The sequence below is a fragment of the Rosa chinensis genome, chromosome 3, assembly GCF_002994745.2.
Source record: "Rosa chinensis cultivar Old Blush chromosome 3, RchiOBHm-V2, whole genome shotgun sequence".
In the NCBI taxonomy this organism is placed as follows: domain Eukaryota; kingdom Viridiplantae; phylum Streptophyta; class Magnoliopsida; order Rosales; family Rosaceae; genus Rosa; species Rosa chinensis.
This window is the reverse complement of record NC_037090.1, coordinates 14,470,612-14,492,042: the sequence shown is the minus strand read 5'-3', so window position 1 is coordinate 14,492,042 and position 21,431 is coordinate 14,470,612. Positions and strand designations below refer to the sequence as shown.

General features: G+C 38.2%; 3 protein-coding genes across 4 annotated transcripts; 1 reads left to right on the top strand and 2 right to left on the bottom strand.

Moving 5' to 3' along the window:
* Window positions 1–2,800: 2,800 nt before the first annotated feature.
* Window positions 2,801–5,334, bottom strand: LOC112193184 (60S ribosomal protein L4). The gene is made up of 2 exons (XM_024333259.2): window positions 4,158–5,334; window positions 2,801–3,181 (listed from the first exon to the last, which is right to left on the bottom strand). Exons 1-2 carry the CDS (start codon window positions 5,262–5,264, stop codon window positions 3,068–3,070), a joined length of 1,221 nt encoding a protein of 406 aa, XP_024189027.1. The 5' UTR covers window positions 5,265–5,334; the 3' UTR covers window positions 2,801–3,067.
* A 959-nt stretch (window positions 5,335–6,293) lies between these two features.
* Window positions 6,294–9,539, bottom strand: LOC112195178 (protein REVEILLE 8). The gene is made up of 9 exons (XM_024335550.2): window positions 9,306–9,539; window positions 8,742–8,799; window positions 8,532–8,655; window positions 8,283–8,441; window positions 8,059–8,184; window positions 7,837–7,946; window positions 7,192–7,251; window positions 6,761–6,878; window positions 6,294–6,675 (listed from the first exon to the last, which is right to left on the bottom strand). Exons 1-8 carry the CDS (start codon window positions 9,446–9,448, stop codon window positions 6,789–6,791), a joined length of 870 nt encoding a protein of 289 aa, XP_024191318.1. The 5' UTR covers window positions 9,449–9,539; the 3' UTR covers window positions 6,294–6,675; window positions 6,761–6,788.
* A 3,890-nt stretch (window positions 9,540–13,429) lies between these two features.
* LOC112193345 lies at window positions 13,430–15,141 on the top strand. Of its 2 annotated transcripts, none has more exons than XM_024333448.2 (2): window positions 13,430–13,726; window positions 14,716–15,141. In XM_024333448.2, the coding sequence occupies exons 1-2, from the start codon at window positions 13,561–13,563 to the stop codon at window positions 14,988–14,990; spliced, it is 441 nt and encodes a 146-aa protein (XP_024189216.1). In that variant the 5' UTR covers window positions 13,430–13,560; the 3' UTR covers window positions 14,991–15,141. The 2 variants fall into 2 exon arrangements, with proteins under 2 accessions (XP_024189216.1, XP_024189214.1); XM_024333446.2 differs by having other exon boundaries at window positions 13,444–13,732.
* Window positions 15,142–21,431: the final 6,290 nt, after the last annotated feature.

Below are 21,431 nucleotides of genomic sequence, written 5' to 3'. Positions count from 1 at the left end.
ATTATACATGAATGAAAATCTATGATCTGCCACATATTTAACATAAAAGAATGCCAGGATTACCCTAAGCAAAATTGCAGATTGCAATGGCATCCGGCCTCCTACTAAATGAGAGAAATTAACAAGTAAATGCTGTATTTTCTCTTGGGATAAAAATGAAAAAGGTTTGGGTATTATGGTGGGTTGAGAGAGTGATTAGTTGAGTGAAAGGCGGGGATGTGTAAATAATGTCACATCTCAAATATAGACATAGGACTCAATTCTATAAACGTGACTGTGTGACTAGACCTTTCATATTGCCCCCTACTCCCCTACCCCTTTATTTGGCTGACAACTACATATCTATCTAGGCCCCTAGCCATTCATATCATAGATCTAGGATCCTATAGACTACTTGCTTTATTAACCTTTATGACTTATTTAGTGGGGGGACTTTGGGGAGCATAGAAATGACCATATTAATGAATGTTGTTGAACCAACTGATGGCACATTTACCTCTTTAAGCTAAATTCAGAAGAGGGTGTTCTGCTTTTTCCTTTTTCTTTTCCCTAGCTTTTGATGGTACTTGTGAAATGACAAGATGAGGAGAAACTTTCATGTTTATTCAATGTACCCATGTGAAAAGGACAGAGTAACATCTTCTTTTTTTGTTCTTATCAAGAGAAACATTTTTATTTCAAGAATGAATAATTATACAACAGAGGTCATTCAATTATGATTCATTCTATACAGTTGATCACTCAATTTTCAAATATATCAATTTAATTACTCTGTCAATCCCTAAGGAGCATTTTATCTCATTTTAATCACTTCTCCTAATCATTCTAATATAGATTTATCAATTTTTCACAATTGGTTGGATGAAAATATAATTAATATTGTGGCAAATAATATTTTTTTAATGAAAAAAAAAAACGAAATGGCTAAAGTGGATAACATAGTTAAAGTTGAGTGACTATCTGTGATATCTCCCTTTCAAAAAACTAAAAGAACGAGTGTAAGTCGATAATAGATTAATAGATCAGATGATACTATTCAAAATAACAAAATATTGATCGATAATCAAAATTATTAATTTTTTTTTTGCAGTTATATATATCTAGCGCATATATTAAATATTAGCTTCATCATACGAGTTATATTATGAGTAAGATTGCGCCCAAACAATCTATTTAGTGAAATGTTATATTTTGATTTTTAGATTATTTGTTTGTACTTTTAGTAAATTTCGCCTAATTTTTTGGAAAGCGTTCATAGTAAAAAAGTGAATACGTATAGCCTCATGAACATTTGGATTGAAATTGGTTTGTAAAATAAATGAAATATACAAATTATGTTGGTAAGATGTAGCATGTTGGTTATTTAAAATAACAGACATTATGGAGTTCACGTATTTAAATTTCACTAGCATGATGAAATAGGTGGGGAGGATGTATAAACTATCGTTTCACTAAAAACAGAAATGTCCAAATCATGCCAAAGTATAAACTACCATATTTTGGTCTGATATGTACCAAACAATGTATGAAATTTACAGAGCTCGCATGGAAGTAACCCCACACGTCTCCGAGTACCCAATATCGCTAGAGGCCAAAGTAGAAGGACCCAGTCCATCAAGGCCCAGTAATAACTATGTACTATATTTTTTATTTTTTTCGTGCTTCATGTCCACCCCTACGGGTAGCAAACCCAGATTTCTCATCGTTTACATACCAACAAAGAAGACAGTCAAGAGAGACAATAGTTATAGTGCATTAAATTCAGATGGACAATTCATGTTCGATATTTCTCTGTTTCTTTTCAGGAGAGGTCCTTTATTTGTCGAATTGCATTTAGTTCTTACTAGAAGTTTGGTGGATTATATAATACAAAACAGTCCAAATAGAATGCGTAGTCGAAGTGTACAAAGTTTATAGAATGCGTATTCGATCCCTATTCATATTTTATAGAATGCGTAGTCGAAGTGTACAAAGTTTTAAACAAGGAAAGGTACCAAGTCTGAGGTTACACTTCTCGACACTATCGACTATCGTATTAACTATGTTTCATTTCTTTAAGGTAATTGTCTGATTAGAATATTGGGTTGATAGTGATTTGTTTGTTTGTTTTGTTTTTTTAGAGATAGGTTGATAGTGATTTTGAGGCCACAATTGTAAAGTTGGGTTATAAATGCTGTTATAATTTGGAGCCTTGGGTCCAGCAATGTTGGGCACACGGCCCCGTTCAAGATTCGACCTGCTTTGGGTGAATCAGTCCCCATGATCTGCTCCAATTGCTCAAGACAATCATATCTATTCATTTATGGGTGATTTCTAATGAACTGTGAAGATAATGAAATGCTCAGGGAAGGATCAACCGATCAACACCGGGAGGGAGGAGCCGGATCGGGTGTGAATGAAAGGAAAGTACTTTAAGAACTTTTGCTACAAAATCAAAAAGCAACAAATGCGATCGAGTAACATATGCAAATCTGAACAATGAAGAGAAAATCAGGGTTGAGGCCTTCAGGGTGTTCTTTTGAGGGCAAAACACCAAACATTCTCCTCTGTTGTGTAGGAAAGTGCTGCTCCTGTGTTGATTGTTTTGAGTATATTGGCATAAGATCACAGTATCACACAGCAAAGAACTTGTATGCTACTTTGAATTCTAACAAACACATGACATTGTTAGATACTGTAGACGTACACGAACAGTTCACGGTTCAATTGCATGGTTATTGGTAAATACCCCAATCAAAGAGATAGTAAAACCATACAAATGAGTACTGACAGACTAATCAGACAGAGAAACACACAAACCTTAGATGGAAATATAAATATATTTAAAGAAATCTCAAAATTATGCCGTATTGCAAACCAAAGTCGCTAGCATTGTCATCAAAGTAAATGGACAAACTGGCCGGACGGGCAGTAGTAGGAAAATGCACCAGAAACTTTCTCTCATTATACTAATTTTTCTGCAACATCTCATCCATGACTGGAACTAACAAAATGACACAGATAAGTACCACAACAAAAAAAAGTCTAACATGACCAACGTCTTAGATTTTTATAGTAGAAAACTAAATTACTGGGAGACACCAAGCCACTTTTGGAAGACATCGAACTCTGTGTAATCACTGTCGGAGATCATAGTTTGGTACCAGGCCTTTCCAGCTGCCTTGATCGTAGTAGCTTCCTCCTGGATTGAATAAAATGAAAACCACATCAATAAAAGCTCTACTATGAAAGAAAGCGTACTATCATACAAATATAACAAATAATACCTATTTCAACAAATATAACCTTCAAATCTAAATAAAAAGATGCGCACATAAAAATAACAATAACAGACATTCTGAATTGTTCACCTACCAAAACAACAGTAAGGTATCTGGCCTACAAGTAAACTGTATCACAATGAGATCCTGACAAGTTATTTCAACTCCTACCCGGGAATTGCCATTAATTTGTTATACAAGTTAGTGTAGCTCTGGCATCAAGTAAAACCACAACAATCTAGACTATTACCGGTCCAGGAATTGCCTTTCATTTGTATAATATAATACAAGTTGCTAAAGTTTTGGCATTGAAGTAAAATGACAACAATCTAGAGCACCCCTGGTAATCTGGATACTTTCCATGAATTGCCTTTCATTGTCCAAGTTACTATAGCTCTAGCATAAGAGTAAAATGACAACAATCTAGAGTACCCCTGATAATCTAATTTCAACAAAAACAGCCTACTTGTTTCAGCAGCTAAGGGCAGTGTTATATACATACTGACTCATTCATCTCACACAAGCAGCTTAGATAGACACACTCAGACATTTATTCATATTTCTAAGACAATGGTTCTTGAATTAAAAACTAATATACGGCCGGTATATGAATATAAGTGAGTTACTCACTGATTACTTTTTCACGAATACTATATGAAATATAAGTACACCGTCAAAAAATAACCTGATTAACATATTAACATACTGTATGAAATGTAACAATAACATACAGACACAAGTTGTTCATGACTTGGTAATTATAATGCATACATATAGGTTAAACAATCTATTTCAATATTGCCTAAGCCAAAACAGAACAATCACCACCACCACCTAAGTTAAAACAATTAATCATAAACCAAAACATAAAACGAAAAAACAGGCGAGACAAATTACCTTGGTAACCTTCCTCTTCTTTTCGAGCTTCTCGTTCTTAGACTTGAGGCGTTGTTCCTCTGCCAAAAGAGCCATCCTCTTTGCGGTCTTGGCGTACGGGTTCAACCTAAGCATGGTGTTGAGGTTCTTCAATGGGTTCTTCTTCAATGGCGCCCTCTTGACATCCTTCTTAATAGGCCTAACAACAGACTGCACCTCGTCGGAGTTGATGATCCTAGCGAGGTCAGCATTCACCATCTTAGCCCTAGGCAACACATACCCCTTCTTCTTCTCAGACGCCTTGTCGAACGACCCATAGATTGAGTCGAGCTTCTCAAAAGCCGACTTGGTCCAGATGACGAACCGGCCAAGATGCCCACCAGGAGCGAGCTTCAGCAAATTGAGCCTCTCCACATTGATGATATCAACACCGGGAATGTTCCTAAACGAATTCACAAGCTTAGCCCCCTCGCTGCCGTACACAATCAGAGGACCCTTGCGGTTGATGTAGCGGCGGTTCCTCATCTTACCCTTCCCCGGCCGAATCGAATGGCTGTCCTTAGCCTTCTCGGCATCGGCATAAGCTCCAATCTGCTGCAGCACCTTGATAGCTCCAGAAGTCTTCTCCACGCTCTCGGCAGAGTCACTGATGACCAAGGGCAATTCGGGAACTGTCTCGATTTTGTGACCCCTAGCCATGACCAGAGACGGCACCGACGACGCAGCAATGGCCGAGACCATGGCGTACCTCTTCTGGTTCACGTTGATCTTGCGGTGCCACCGGCGCCAGATCTTGGTCGGAGCGAACATCCTTCCGCCGCGGCACATGTTCCCGAAGGCTCCCTGCCCGGCGCGGTGGGTCCCTCCGCCGGGAACGCGGGGGATACGGGAGACGGCGCGGCCGGTTCCCCAGGACTCGGCGGAGGTCTGGTGGCCGGCCTTCTTGGAGACGGCGTAGGCCTGGCGGCTGTTCTTGGAGATGTTGGAGTGGACGAAGGTGACGATATCGGGTCGGATAGAGGCCTTCATGACGTCGGGGAGAGGGGCGGTCTGGGATTGATCGGTGGCCATGTCGCCTTCCAAGGCTTGGACGGTGACGAGGGGGCGGACAGCTGCGACGGCGGCCATTTTGAATGTGTGGGGAGTGAAGCGAGAGGCGAAGGAATGCGACTGTTAGGGTTTAGAGGCAAAATGGGAGGTTTCGTTCAATTTATACCGACAATGTTTTAGGGGCTAGGGTTTACGGGTGCGAAGCCCATTTTATTTTATTTTACAGTTTTCTGCTATTATTATTATTTTTTTGGGTAATGTAATACATTCTATAATAAGATTAAAAGGGTAGATTTTTTCTAAAACTTAATTCATGAAAATAATTAGCGATTATGATAGTTTAGAATGACTGGAAATTATTCTATGCACCGACGGTGTAAGTGACCCAACCCTTATAAAATAATCTCAACCCTTGATATTTATTATCAACTTTATTTTAATAAACAAAAAGTGTATTTAATGCAATCTAACCATTCATTTATGTTGGTGCAAGTGCACGGCGGTGCTCTGAATAATCTCTCATGAATGACATCCCTTAATCTCTTATCATTTTGAGAGCAGTTACAAACCAACTCTGACTTTTACAATAAGTTAGAGCACGATTTACAAATACATGAACTACACTATTAGATTCACACTGAGTATGAAGCAACCTAAACTCTGAATGTCTATCCAACTAAGTATAACTATAATTTTACAATTAATTTTCCATATAGACCATGCACATAGAATTTAAAGAGTAGATGCCAATTCTCAAAAAATTAATGGTAAATCCATTAGTTTTGGGATAAAATTACTCTCTATTTTTGTCTGAAAATAACAAACACTTACACATGGGTTTAGGTTGGGCAATTGCTTGAATACGAAAATTTTCATATTGTAATCCAAGTATACTCCAAATTCTTTCATAGATGAAATATGCATGTAGTTCTCAATTCATCTCAAACCTCTTTTGAAGTCCTACCACTACCTTTTAAGTTTTAACTAAAACAATTGTATCTTACCATGTACTTACTGAGTAATATTTGATATAGTGGTAATGCGTTTTTCTCCAAGAAAATATTGAAGCATTGCTTGATATATGGACAAGGGCAGTTGGAGGTGGGATTTGGGGATGAAAATCAAAATAAGCCTTGTACCCTTTATTCATCTCAAGTTCTTTGGGTTTTATTTTTATTTTTGATTGCAAAGAATTCGGATTCCCGTAGTTACACTTGCTTGGGCTAAAACAAATAGAAGACTACCCCAAAACAGATCTTACAAGATATACATAAATATCTGGAAGGCCTGAATAAGATCACGATATAAATAATCACTCATAGAGGCCACCAGACAATCAGAACTCCCAGAGCTTGAAAATCATTTGAAATTTTTTTCTTCCGTTCAGCACCATCTAATACTCTCCTGGTTGTGGCAGCAGAACTATAGCCCTAAGATCAGATTCGGCCTGCTGTTCTAGAACCACCATACTTTTTCTCCAGGACCATACCTAATAATAAGAGAATTACAAGCTTAATGTCACCACTGTTAAGAGAGCGAGTTAGTGTATGATACAAGAAATGGAAAACACATACCAGTTAGCAACTGTATATACTAATAAGTTCAACATGAAAGATCGTTATTCCGGTAACTGGGAGTATTTCCTGCAGCTGCTGTTTTCATATTGGCATCATTTGAAACTAGGACCTTCCTCTGAACAAAACAATACAACTAACCAGTCAATGATAAAGCACATCACAAGCTGATATAAGAATGCAAGTATGGTGAAGCCAAATAAGTGATCCCTCATTGGTTATCCACTTCAAGTTAAGTACACCACTATCTTACGATAATACAGAGAATCCTTCAGTAAACAAAAGTCAGGTGTGTAGTTTTTGTGAGAAAGCTACATACCAAGGGGATTAGTTTGACCACAACAAACATAGCCTAATGTGAAACGATACAAACATTTGCCTTTACATGACAGAAAACTATATTCATAATGACAACTAATATCAATACTTACAATTGGTTCAAAATCTGGGCTAGACAAGTTGATGCTGAGGTTTCTCATCAACAACAAAACCTGCAGAAATAGCAAATATAAATACAGACACATCACATTTGACTATTCATAATAAGTTAATAACTATTAATCACAGGCACCTCTCTTTTTGCTACTTATTTTAAGAGGGATTGCACAATACCAGTACCTACTCTACAAATATGTGTGTATTCTCTCTCTCTCTCTACACACACATATTTTTATTATTTATTAATTTAATTTTTTTCAGGGAGGGGTGTTTATAAATTCACTCATTCCATCTTTGATTTGTTGAGACTATTTTGTCCACCTAACAACATACAGAAGCCCTTCTAGAGAAAAGGTACTCCTAGCTTGTTTAGAATAGCCTTGGCTAATTAACAAATTAAGCCTCTTCAGGGGTAGTGCATATTCATGCTGAGTATCCTGAAAACTCTGATTTCTGGACTTTGTTCACAGAAGCTTTTGGCAAAAACTGCAAGAATATGTATTCCCTTTGCTCTCTCTATCTGGTGACAACTAAAATTTCTCTAGCAATGACAGACAGGCAACCTGCTTAGACAACTTCAGGCATCATAAATTACAGAACAAATCATTGAAAATGATACATAATTCCATTAAACTCACAGTTTCGAAATTAATGGGATCCATTTCCTTGAGTTTCTGAGCATGGCCTTCGGTGTCCGGATCAAAAACACCTCCAATAAAGCTATAAACTTCGGCAAAATCAGGAATACCTGGAAAATAGTAATATACAATATGTCCATGAAAGACAGTCGATCAGAACACCTTTGAAGTTGAAGCCGAAGAGAAAAATAGTGAGAAATCATGGTCTGAGAAGAGGCTTACCATGGCTGACAGGAACTTGTGACCCTTGCTTTGGTATCTCGGAACTAGGTAGGGTTCTACTTGAGCTTGCGATACCACTAGGATCGCATGTACTAATTATTGCTACCCCCTTTGATCCAATATCAGCTGAATCAGTAACGGCGTACCCCATAATAAGTTCTCAACAAAACTAATCTAAAGCAAGCATATTAATTAAAAGAAACACAAAAGAGTAAGTAACATGCCTTCCGTTCCTTGACGATTAATAAATTCTTCGTGTGACAACACAATTTGGTCTGATCCAGCATTTAAGAAAATCGAAGCTTCATCCCAAGGACAATAGCCAGGTGCAATGGCATTCATGGAAGAAGGATAAGCAAGTGATGCTTGAAAGGGAATTAAAACTGCCAATCCCATTGAACAAGTAAGGATGAAAACAGATAAATTTTAAGCTCTAGAAAGATATAACACCACTATGTTTAACACTGGACAACCATTTTTGGAGGCTTTTTGCGGGTAAGGATGAGAAGCCTTGCGCTTTGGCCGAGGAGGAGGCACATGTGCTGTTGTCCCATTCTTTTGAACTTTCAAGAAGTACTTCTGCGCATGACTTCGAATCTGCAAAACCACAATTCTTAAGAAAACCATAGGCCCCTAAATTGAAACAAATTCGAACCCAAAAGGCAGAATCCCCTGCTTCAAACCTGAATAACCGTTTTAGAACCCACAAAATCTTCAATTTTCTTCCAGTCACGATCAAACCTGAAAAAAAACTCACAAGAATTAAAAATCTACTGGTTTCAAATCTTCCATGTTGTGTTATAAGCCAAAAGATTCCCATCACATCACTAGTAGCTAAATTTAAAAATTGCCACATTCCAGATGAAAAACAGAGAAAATTAACCAAGACAAAGCTATCAAACAGCAACTAAACCTGAAAGAAATAAACAGAAATTCAAAATCTACTGGTTTCAAAATTTTCAATCTTCTCTCATAAGCCACATACTTCCCATCACATAACTCCAGTCAGAATTCTCACAAATAATCATCACTAGCTAGTAGCTAAAGTTGTGCAGCATAAGCATAATACTAAACCTTACAAAATGACAAATTCCACATGAAAAAAACAGAGAAAATAAACCAAAAAACAAAAACACAAAACAGCAGTACTCTATCTCTAAACGACCGATCATACAAATTCAAGCACAAGAGCAATAGAATTAAGCAAGAAAAAGAAGAAGAAGAAGAAGAAGAAGGAGGTAACTGACAGTTGAAGAGCTTCAAGGAACTTGTCGTGCTCTTCCTCGGTCCAGCTCTCTCTGGACTTGGTGATGGTGTAAGGCTTCCGGACCTTCTTACCGGAGGCGTCGGAGGACATGGGTTGGGGATTGAACGAGGAGGGATTGATCATGTGAGATGGGAAGCAAAGCAAACCAAAGACTGAAACAAAGAAACGACAACGAGGGTGTGGCGCGCTACCCTCTCCTTGCGTATATGTGAGGGAGCTTCAAAACTCGATTTGAGGCCGTCATTTATTTTGACCCCACCAGTCAACTCTTTGACTACGCCGATTTAATCGTTTCACTGTTCTATCCCCGTACTCGTCAGAGGATGTACCGACTGTGGGCAATGCGGACAAATCATGAAGTGTTCATCTCTAGTATCACTGCAGGTTTTGAGACGAGCTTTTTCTGATCAATCAAGAAAAAGAAACAGCGTTTTTTATGATGATATGTAATAATTGATGATGGAGTCCTGAACGAGGGTTGAGGATCTATTGATTTGTCCTCTCAACCCAAAGTAAATTCGTATTATTGTATACTCTGAAATTGCCACGTGTTCATAATATTGACTCATGTATATATCGAGACAAAAAAAAAAAATTAAAGTAAAATAGATCAATCACCAACACAATAAATGTACCGACAAAAAAACATCATCAAAGTAAAGCCACATGAATTAATAAGATCATCCTAGACCACATAAGTGTGGTAATTTAAGACTGAGTTATAATTTCTCAGTATGTCAGTACAAATAAGTATTCAGAAATTACATATATTTTAAGTAATTTTTTTGCACTATAAAAATGAGAGCAATTCTTTTTTTGAAAAAGCAAGCAATCTTTTATATGTGGTCATTTAAGACTGAGTGATAATTTCTCAGTATGTCAGTACAAATAAGTATTCAGAAATTACATATATTTTAAGTAATTTTTTTACACTATAAAAATGAGAGCAATTCTTTTTTTGAAAAAGCAAGCAATCTTTTATATTGTTTGAAAGTTACGCAAAATGTCTAAATTTATAGTTCATTTCTCATTTTTATTACAAAATCATAAATAAAGTTGTGAATAATATGTGTACCAAGTATTATATATGGTCCAAATTCCATCAGTTTTGGTCTCGGCTAATCTTGAAAAGACATCAATGTCTTCCCATACTAGTGGTCATTAAAAACTATGTGAGTAATATTTGAGGAGCTATTATTGAAAAGTATATTGCAAATTAGTAACAATAGGAGTGATATGTATATCGTTTATCAATTTATTCACATCTTAATGTTGTGGGGTCATTAAAAACTACTCAAGTAATATTTTGAGGAATTATTATTGGAAAGTATATTTTCAAATTAGTAACAATAGGAGTGATATGTATAACGTTTATCAATTTATTCACATATTAAAGTTGTGTGGTCCTTTTCAAAAAAAAAAAAAGTTGTGTGGTCAACCACCACGAGTGGTTGAGATGTTAAGAGCCTTCAGTATTGATACCTTCACACTTATGTTCAAATCCCGCCGATGCTGATTGAAGTTAAATCTCAATATATTATTGGTGGCCAGGAGGGAGAAAATGTTCTAACATGACCCCTAAGACCCTGACATGGATTAGTCTTTAGGTGTAGAAAGTCTTTGCGGATACTGTGTGATGTCGATTAACAAAAAATGTTGTGCAGTCCTTACGGGCTATCGTATAGTGCATTTAGACCCAGAAACTTGATCAAAATTGAAAATTGCTAATAAAATGTTCCCCCAATTCTCATGGCCGAACCCCAAATTCTCAATCTCTCTCGTAGTCTCAGAAATCCCTCACTTTATTCAAACTCATTCCCAAATTGATGCCTCCAAATTGTCATGGATTCAACAATTACAGGTGGGAAGTAGAATAAGTTGTTAAGGAACCAAAAATTGGCAAAAACTGAACTGATAGAGTCAGTTCGGTTCTACCACGGTTTCATAAATTTTTAACCTCAACACCAAACTGATTATAGGGCATACGTTTCGGTTTCAATTCCTCAGTACTTCTACCATTTCCGAACCGATCCCAGTCGGTCCATTTTTGATTCATACAATACGCTTGAAAATTGCCCAGCCGGGGAAACGGATATCATTAAACGCGACTTGATGCTGACCCATCAGAGGATCATGGGGTGCACTGCAGGGATCACGCGCCAACAGTTCCCCCGCGCCGCCGATGAATTACGAACTAATCGCGGAAGGGTCCCACCACAGATTGCGATGCTACGTGTAGCTCCCTGGTGTCCACTGGTACGAGTGCAGGAGGCCCACCAGTCACCACCCGAATCGTGTCGAGTTGTACGTTTGGTTCCTCACAAAAGCTGAGCTGGCAACTCACATGGCCATCCAATGGCTGTGAAACGCTGGTCCACAACCTTGTGGTGCAAATTGGCCTAACTGGGCTTACCTTTTTACCTAAAAAAGGATCTTCTGACACGTGGCGAAAGACCCCGCTCGGTGAGTTTTACCTAAAGCCCAGCCTGCCGAAGATGAGCAGGCAACAGTGGGATGGTTTAGGTGAACCAGGTCATGGTAGTCCCGCTTCTCATGTTTCATCACATGGGCTCTCAAGCCCACATCATTAAGTCTTTCCACTATGAGTAGCTAACGATTCTTTTTTTGACTTTGTCAAGGGAAACTCAAAAACTTCTTAGGTTCAACATAAATCATTTCGATGCATGTGAAATGCTCAAACTGTGCATTGCAACACAATGTTTAACCACTCTGACAGCTTCGGAGTTCGAACCTAGGTTGGAGAGCACATCCAACTAAGTAAGAATCACTAGGCCACTTGCAGTGGTTAGTAGCTGAGAGCATCTTTAGCAGACTCTCTATTGTGGCTCCTTAGCTATTTTGGAGAGCATGTTTAGCTTTTTATTTATTTTAGCAGCTGCATCAGACTCCTAAATTACTCTCTATTATAACTTTTAGCTAGGGGTCATCATTTGGCCCACTGGCCTAAAAGCCCATGGGCGCCTGCCCGGCCAGCAGCAAAGCCCATCTCGGCCCTGCCCATTGGGCACGAGGCAGGGCTAGGGTGGAGGGTTCAAAGCCCAGGCCTGACCCGTTATATGCCCATTAAAGACCGGCTCGGCCTAGCCTTATAAGCCCGGTCGAAAGCCCATTCAATTTTTGTATTAATATATTTTTATGTAGTTATATTAAACTAATTATTGCATTAGGCCATATGTTTTTTTAATTTTGTATTTTATTTTGTTCAATCATTAACATATCATCATTTTTTTTATAGTTTTTTGTATTTTTTTAACAAGATAATATGACATATAAATATAATGGGCTCGGCCCTGCCCACCCAAAAAAGCCAGGCCCTGCCAGGCCCTAAAAAGCCCGTAAGGCCCTGGGCCTTGATTTTTAAGAGAAGCCTGGCCCTGCTCGGCCTGAAAAATAAAAAAATATATATGTTTTGGCCCTGCCCGGCCCAAGCCCATTAATTTTGGGCAGGGCTGCCCATTGACGACCCCTACTTTTAGCTATCTCACTTCTAAATATAGAGAGCGGGATGAGGCTCTCTATAATTTATAACATTCCTTTTAAGTTATTTTATGTAATTTATAAATATATTTAAACTATTTAATATTCATTTAAAAAATAATATAAATTCAAAACTAGCTAAAATAAAGCGCATTGATGCAAACGTAATTTTAAAGTGGCTAGTTAAAATGACTTTTTAACTACTTTAGTTAAAATTTGATTCAAAAATGGCTAGCATTGCTAAAAATACTCTAACAATTATTAAATTTGGATCATTCGTTTTGCCAACATGGTAATAAATTCATTTGATATCGTTTGGTTAGCGGAAATAAAAAATTTTGTTTTATTTTTTAAAATTTCCATAAATTTTTCTTTCTACTGCTTGAAAACTTACAAAGAAATTTTTAAGTAATGCAATAATATAATGAGAAATGAGTAATTAATGAAATGAAAGAGTGAGAAAGAATCCACTTCTTCCAATTCTTGTGTTTATGATACACATAATTTTCTTTCTCAATTTCTCAAATCCGCGAACTAAACAATACCTATAAGTTACGGCTGAGTTGAACAAGATGGTCAATTGGTCATATGAGTATGTCTGCAGCAGGAGTATAGTGACACGTGTCAAAGGGAGAGACGGCATGAGAGAATTAGAGGCAGGCAATCTCCTAGAGCGATAAGTTTGGGTATGTGTGAGGGAGAGAGCACCTGGAAATAAGCGAGATGCGAATCAGCAGATGGATATTCAAGCTCGACTGGGAAGCGTAGCTTCTCATCACTTTTTCTGGATCACTCCAAAACGCAAACCTTCATCATCTTCTTCTTCTTCTTCTCGTTCTTCGCCATTGAAACCTTTCTGCAACAAAAGAGGCTCCAAAGAACCCCAGCAAAACGGTGACAGTGGTAATGGTAATTAACATTTTCTTTCTACCTCATTGATGCTAGGACGAGCTTATGTTTTGCACGTGTTTTAATAATTCTGGATTTCCCAATTCTAAGGTTACAGCACTCACTTCATCATGCGTAGAGTGATGCACATATGGTTACAATTAATTAAAGTAATTAGAGCTAGTAAGTTAGGGTGTGATCTAGAGAGACGATGAATCTGTTAGTATGACATATCCTCTAGTGTAAGCAATATGTCATGGGTAGGCTAGAGAAATAGAGACATACAAAATCGTCTATGTTTATAATTATTGGCTTAAATTTGACAATTATCAATAATGTATCTGTACATTTTCAAAGTTAGGTATGCGTCATATGAGCGGCATGTGATGAGTAAAGGAATTGACGGATTGAGAAATTTTGTTAGGGGGGACCTTAGTATGTCGGGTTAAAAAACACATTAGAAGGTCAGACTCAAGTCGTCTTTTGATCCAGTTTTTCTAGCTCTTCCATTTTTTATTAGCGCTCCTTTGTTAGCAAGACATGGAGGTTCTAGTCAGTCACTAACTGGATTCTTTTTCACCTTTTTTACTGGTTTAGTTTTAAAGTTGAGAGGAGATTACCTTGAATCAAAAGGAGCACATTTCGCAAAGGCTTAAGGTGGCTCTGCCACTGCATAGGCGTGTGTGAGACAGAGGACCTATACCATTGCCTAACCGGCCTTAGAATTATTGCTTAGTTTTGCCTGTTATATTAATTTGGAGTAATTTGTTAAATGTATTCCCCTCTTGCAAAATATATAGCATCTGGTTAATACTTTAACAGAGGACCTATATATCGTCAGCTGATGGTTAGGGTTGAGACCGAGCACATATATGACCTACTTGCCTTAATATTAGTGCTTAATTCGGCCTATTACTAATGTTGATGTATCACTAAACTGAGTACTACCAGCTGCTGATCATAAACCTCACCATGGTTCAATGTTGATCCACATACTTGAGCAGGTGATAAATTCTCAACAGATTGGGACAAGGCCTGGTCAAACATCAAGAAGCAAAAGAAGAACAAGAAGAGCTTCTTCTCAAAATTCTCTCCAAACAAGTATGTGACCTGGGATCCCAGGCCTTCTGATTATCCACCATCTGAGGAAGTTGATCCCATCAAGAGGACAGAGAGGTCCAACCTTATGTTATGGACTAGCCCAAGGTTTACTCTAGCAGGAGCCATTGTAATTGTCACCTTCCTCTTGGTTTACACCATTATTGTACCATCAAGGTAGTTAATTTCTGTATTACAAGAAAATAAGGCCTCATTTTTATGTAAATAACTAAATGTATGATGGTTTGTTGATGAGGAAACTGCTATTTGGGGAAGCAATTCTAAATGTGACTTGTTATGTAAGTAAGTCCAACTACTTGTTTATTTCTTCAGCTGTTGTTAATTTCTTTCAATCCCTAGCATCTATCTTTGACTTTGATATTTGTTAGGACTTAGGAATCAGATTGTCCCTGACATGTCCAATAACAAAGTGATTATACTAACATCATACAATCGTCATTGGTATGCCCAATTTTTAGTGCACGACTCCCATTCAAATGCTGTTCAATGAAGCTCTATTCCTATTTCCTGGATAGTGTAACATATATATAGACCTCATTTGTTTTCCGGATTATAGGCTTGATAATGAGAGAAGAATTATTTTTCATTTTTTGTAACTATAAATTCGAGAGAAAGAATCCTACTGGATGGGAAAATACGCTCAAAACTTATCCGTCTTCTCGTTTTTGCTCTTCCTTTCCTGTGGGAAATTGATTTTGCCATTCCGCGAGTTAAATAGGGCTTAGTTTCTTTGGTAGTGGTGTAGTACTTATATTTTAGTTGAAGAAGACATCGAATTATATGTAGAAGTTCTTTGCATATAAAACTCTTGCTTGGATAACTCATGACCTGAAGGAATTGAGGCCAAGATTTCTGAAGATTGAATTTATTTTATTTACAGGGTCTGGTCAAAGTATGCATTTTTCTTTTTGTTCTTTCATAATTGATTCTGTTGTTGAAATACAATCCTCTACTGTCTCCTCCTGTCTGCTCTTCATAGCCAAAAAACATACAAACTAACGAAGTACCAGACTTTAGAGGACTGCTCAATTGCATACAGCTATCAGCCAAACCCAACCATTTGTGATGCTAACAAGAATGACGAGAGAGTTACCCATGAATGCACACGAGCATAAGCCATAGTGGTCAGCATAAGAGCTTTCTTACTCGATAATTATGTCTATATGTTCTGCTTTTAAGTAGAAGCAGATAAACCCATCAATAAGTTTGCCATTAAAATTTAAAGCCTGTACAGACCTAATCTCCGCATCGCCCATGTTTGATCTCTATGCTTCTCCATTATTGGTGAACGTAGATGATTATAGTGATTTGATCCAATTCGGTTTCCACTTTTTTGTGTTCACTTCACCAGAAGAGGACATCTGTGATTTAATTGTCTGCTCTTTGCACCAGAAGAGCTTCTCAAGTCATTTTCTTAGGGGGACAGTGGAGACTCATTACCAGAGATGTTGATACAGCACTTGTTATGTACAAGAATTTTGTTGAGCTCATTTGGTCAGGTATAGACCAAAGACTTTGACTGCTTAAGATTCAAGTCTTTTGTGCAGCAGCTGTCAGTACAGTTTTCCTAATCTTTCTAATAGGGCCGGTACGGTCCTGAGATGATAGTTAAAATGTGGCCTTACATGAAGTTTAAATAATTTTTTTTTTCAAATAACTATAGAAAATTATTTTTCCATTATAAAAATAATATCAAGAAAAAAGTATATAATAAAAATTATGTTACTGTTTATAGATTATAAAAGAAAAAAATGAACTGAAAATGTAAAACAAAAGAAGGAAACACTCATGTCTCAAAAGTCATCATGAGGAGTCGAACCCCAATTACCAAGATAGAGCAAAGACCACATCACCACTACACTAACACAACCAACCTGTTTCAAACTCGCAAAGTTGATATATATTATACTAAGCATACTGGAACTCAAAACTTCAGAGGCCCCCCAGAAGCTGGTGGCCTGAGGCAGCCTCAGGGCCGGCTCTGCTTTCTAATCTTAATGTTGAGATAGTGTGAAGTGTAGAAAGTAAAGCGCTTGCATAGAAGTTTGTAAGGTTTTGCTGCTCCATCCGATATCAATTGGTTTGGGGTTGATGCTCTAGCTTCTTCATAGTATCAGTGTAGGTTAACCTTACGTGTCTGGTCGAGTGGTAACATGTTTTTCAAGCCACCCAGTTTAGTTGTGAATGATTGGCTCGAGTCTTACCACATGCTTGCTCGGTAATTTGGAATGCATCACCCTGTAAAATTAGATTCTATCTGTATTATATGGGATTGTAGAACTATTGTCAATTGACTTTAGATCGAGTGCTCTAACTTATTCAAGTGTGGAAAATATATTTTAAGCAGTGCGTTACCTTAAATTTATCTTCTCTTGCAAATGCATGTCAGAATTGTGACGTACATTGAACACAATTAAGCTAATGCTCTGATTAACCCTGCTTAGATCATTGATAGTTTCGAACTGTGAATGATATGACTCCACTGCTTGACATCATATTGTGAAGATACATCACTAGTTTATTGAGAACTAAAGCTTATATTGCAAGTATTATCTGTTTGGGTGGACCCTTTGCACGGATTGACAAATTAAGTATGCAAATCCCTTCGAGGAAGCAACCTTTTCCCTGTTAATTCTTCTAAGCTTTGAAATTAAAATACTAAATGGAAGTGAACGTTAACATCAGAAAATAGTGCATTTTCCTCGTGCGTGCGTTTTGCACTCACTCTCTTCCTCCCCATCAACATTATAAAAGCTGTCTCATTCCACATAAACAAAGCATAGGTTCAATTTTTTCTGTTCTCTTCAACTCGAAAAGTCCAAAGCAATGGCTGTATCTATTGCAAAATCCAAGCCTTCAAACACAATCAAGCTCAGGCTTCCTCCAAAGAGAGGCAAGATCATTGCTAAAATAGCTACTGAGTTTTCCAAGTTGGTGGTTCGATTAGCTTCAAAAGCTGGAAGACGACTGTGCCGCAACAGAAAGGTGGCAACAGAGGATTCAGCAAAGGCTTCAGAAGTGCATTGATGTCTTCTGCCTTTCAACTCCTGAAACCTAACCTTCTTCCATGTCTTAGCTAGCAGTGCTGCATCATATATGCAGTAGAGCAATAATTTCAGGACACCCTCTTGTTCAAATTGCATAAGAAGTTTTGTAATTACCAATATCTGTTGGGGGTGTGCTTTGAAGTTGTGTATTTAGCTATTCTTATCATAATAAACTTCTATCTTCTTAGTCATTTCCATTTTATTACATTACGTTATTAAGGATGGATTTTCCTCCTTAGAAGATTATGTCATGGTATTTCTGTATGGGTTTAGGATTTGAACCAAAAAGGCAAAAAGTAGTGATAGTTATATACTCTAACCAAATTCTAAAGGGTTCTTGACCCAAAGCACCAAAATGAGGGAAAATTATCCCACTTTTTCCAGTAAATGATTTTTATTCACATTAACACAATTTAAAGGAAAATGACAAATATGCCCTCAGCTTAATTAATATACTACAACACTGCCATGCGATTCTCTCTCTCTCTCTCCTCCCGCCGGATTACGAACCTGACGTCTCCGACCCCAGCTCGCTCCACTACGGAGGCTCCAGTGAGCTAGCGACGGTGCTGCACGTCGTCTTTCGTCTGGGCTGAGCGAGGAAAGTCTTCCTCCCGAAGCGGCGGAACCCTAAGAAGGATGACGACGTCATCGCTAGGATCTCCCAGTCACCTCCGACGCCGACTAAGTTGCCAAGAAGCTGCTGAAGAGCATCGGTAAGGCCGTCTGGATCTTCGGCACCACCTTCCTCATCCTCGTCGACCCTCTCATCATCGAGATGGACCGCGGGCAGCAGCTCACCGAGCTCGAGTTCTAGCAGGCCAACATCCTCGACACCTCCGCCGGCTTGCTCATTCGGCCAAGTGAAATCGGGTCGGGTTCGAGCAATCGGGTACCTTACCGTTTCATTTACTGTATCGCTAGGATTTGAAATTGGTATACATGTTGGGGATTTTGTATGATGCAGAAGAAAGGCTCAGTTAGGTTCAGTTTCTCGTGTTGGCATGCCGCAGAAGAAAGGCAGTTTGTGTGTTGTTCAAAGTCGAAAGAAAAAAAATAGAGAGAGTAGTGGCTGGGCTTGCAATCAAGTCGCCGGAAGATCTCGATGATGAGCTCCTCGGGGAGACACATTGATTTGATCATGGTCTCCGCCTCATCTCCTCTCTCCTCTCTTCTCTTTTCTCTTTTTTGTTTTTTGTTTTAGTATGGGGGCAGAAGGCCTATAAGGAGAGAAAAAAGAAATGTTCTATTGAGAGGTAATAAAGGGTTATTGGAGGGCAATAGACGTTTTAAATTGATGTAATCTCCTCGTTTTTTTTCTTTTAACCAAAGTTTATTTGTCTACATTTAGAAAGATTAGTTCCCATTCAGGCGAATGAAAGTTCTATTGGGGGGCAATATATGTTTTGAATTAATGTAATCTCCTCATTTTTTTTCTTTAATTAAAGTTTTATTTGTCTAAATTTAAAGAGATTAGTTCCTATTTCGACAACCGAAAGTTCTATTAGAGGGCAATAGATCTCTATTGGGGGGAAATAGAGGTTTATTGCCCATCTATTGGGGGGCAGTAGACGTCTATTGGAGGACAATAGATTATTGGGGAAGTAGACGTCTATTGGGGGGCAATAGACGTCTATTGGGGGCAATAAACCTTTCCTGCGACCTTTTTGGGGACCTACGGTGACTGGATTCCGGCAACTGGCGAATGGATTCGGGCGGCCGGTGACCGGAATCCGGCAAAGTCTCATATTGTTTCTCTCTCTTCCATTCTCTCTCTCTCTCTCTCTAAGTAATAAAGGGTAAGGGTAAAATGGTATTAAAAATTTTTTTTTTAAAAAAATGTTAATGGGGTATCAGGGAAGACCTCCTTAGAGTGTTTTGGGTAAGAGAGAATTAAAAAACCTTAATGGGGTAAGTGGGAAAAAAATCCCTAGAAATGAGGTAAATAGACAAAAACCCAATTCTAAATTCTAGACCATAACTGCAAGCATTCGCCAATGAGATAACATTAGCCGTCACATCATTTAGGCATGAAAATTTGGGAATCTTTACTCTCTTAGTATCGTTGGATCAGTCAAATATAACAAGATTGAGAGAATGAATTGTCTGATATTTAATTAAACCCATTCTGTGGTGTATATAAACAGATTACAATCGTACTACAACTATTGTGTACTACTGTATTACACTACATATACAAGGTAAGTAGTTACAATAATATATTCCCTTGTAGTCTATTCCTAATAGGGAACTATGACTCACGCTAACACTCCCCCTCAAGTTGGTGCATATACATCAACCATGCCCAACTTGCTTAGTGAGTCATAAAACGCCTTCCTGGAAACTCTTTTGGTAAGTATATCTGCAAGTTGCTCTTCAGTTGGAACAAAAGGGAAACTAATAATTTTGGCATCTAGCTTCTCCTTTATAAAGTGACGATCAACCTCCACATGCTTAGTACGATCATGCTATACTGGATTCTGTGATATGTCAATAGCTGCCTTGTTGTCACAATACAACTGCATGGTACTTTTGAGTTTGAAACCCAGATCACGGAATAGATTTCTCAGCCACAGCAATTCACACACTCTGTGAGCCATACCTCTATACTCAGCCTCAGCACTAGAATGTGCCACAACTTTCTGTTTCTTACTCTTCCATGTAACCAAATTACCTCCCACAAATGTAAAGTAACCAGATGTCGACCTCCTGTCTGTAATATTTCCAGCCCAATCTGCATCTGTGAAGCCATAAACCTCAAGAATATTGTTGTGTTTAGAAAATAGTACTCCCCTTCTTGGAGCTGACTTTAAGTATTTCAAAATCCACATAACAGCATCCATGTGACTCTCACTTGGATTATGCATGAACTGACTCACCACACTCACTGCATATGCAACATCTGGTCTAGTATGAGCTAAATAAATCAAGCGCCCAACTAACCTCTGATAGCGAGCTCGATCAGTAAGTACTTGATCTGGATACTCAGCTAAACAATGGTTCTGCACAATAGGAGCATCAACCGGTTTGCAATCCAACAAACCTGTCTCTGTCAACAAATCAAGAACGTACTTCCTCTGGCACAGATAGATTCCTTCTCTCCCCCTGGCTACCTCAATCCCTAAGAAGTTCTTAAGTTCACCCAAGTCCTTCATCTCAAACTCAGAGGCTAGCTGTCTCTGTAGTCTATCCATCTCAACAGTATCATTGTCAGTAATTACTATATCATCTACATAAATAATTAGAGCTGTTACCTTCCCTTGTTGATACTTGAGGAACAAGGTATGGTCTGAGTTGCTATGTCTGTAACCAACTTTTCGCATGAATTGTGCAAATCTTCCAAACCAAGCACGAGGTGACTGTTTGAGACCATATAGAGATTTTCTCAATCTACAGACAAAATCACCAGGAGAAGCAACTACATACCCAGGTGGAAGGCTCATGTACACTTCCTCGGCTAACTCTCCATGAAGAAATGCATTCTTGGCATCAAACTGTCGGAGTGGCCAGTTTAAACTAGCAGCAAATGAGAGCAGAACCCGAATAGTGTTCAT

Bases quoted from the DNA above. Each gene is read 5' to 3' on its own strand.
- LOC112195178 (XM_024335550.2), bottom strand. From the start codon at position 9,448: ATGATCAATCCCTCCTCGTTCAATCCCCAACCCATGTCCTCCGACGCC. The intron at 8,656-8,741 runs GTTTGAAGCAGG...GTGGTTTTGCAG, and splicing joins GTTCTAAAACGGTTATTCAG to ATTCGAAGTCATGCGCAGAA. The intron at 7,252-7,836 runs GTGAGTTTAATG...CTATTTCTGCAG, and splicing joins ATCCCATTAATTTCGAAACT to GTTTTGTTGTTGATGAGAAA.
- LOC112193345 (XM_024333446.2), top strand. From the start codon at position 13,561: ATGGATATTCAAGCTCGACTGGGAAGCGTAGCTTCTCATCACTTTTTC. The intron at 13,733-14,715 runs GTAATTAACATT...ATACTTGAGCAG, and splicing joins AAACGGTGACAGTGGTAATG to GTGATAAATTCTCAACAGAT.
- LOC112193184 (XM_024333259.2), bottom strand. From the start codon at position 5,264: ATGGCCGCCGTCGCAGCTGTCCGCCCCCTCGTCACCGTCCAAGCCTTG. The intron at 3,182-4,157 runs GTAATTTGTCTC...TATTCAATCCAG, and splicing joins AGAAGAGGAAGGTTACCAAG to GAGGAAGCTACTACGATCAA.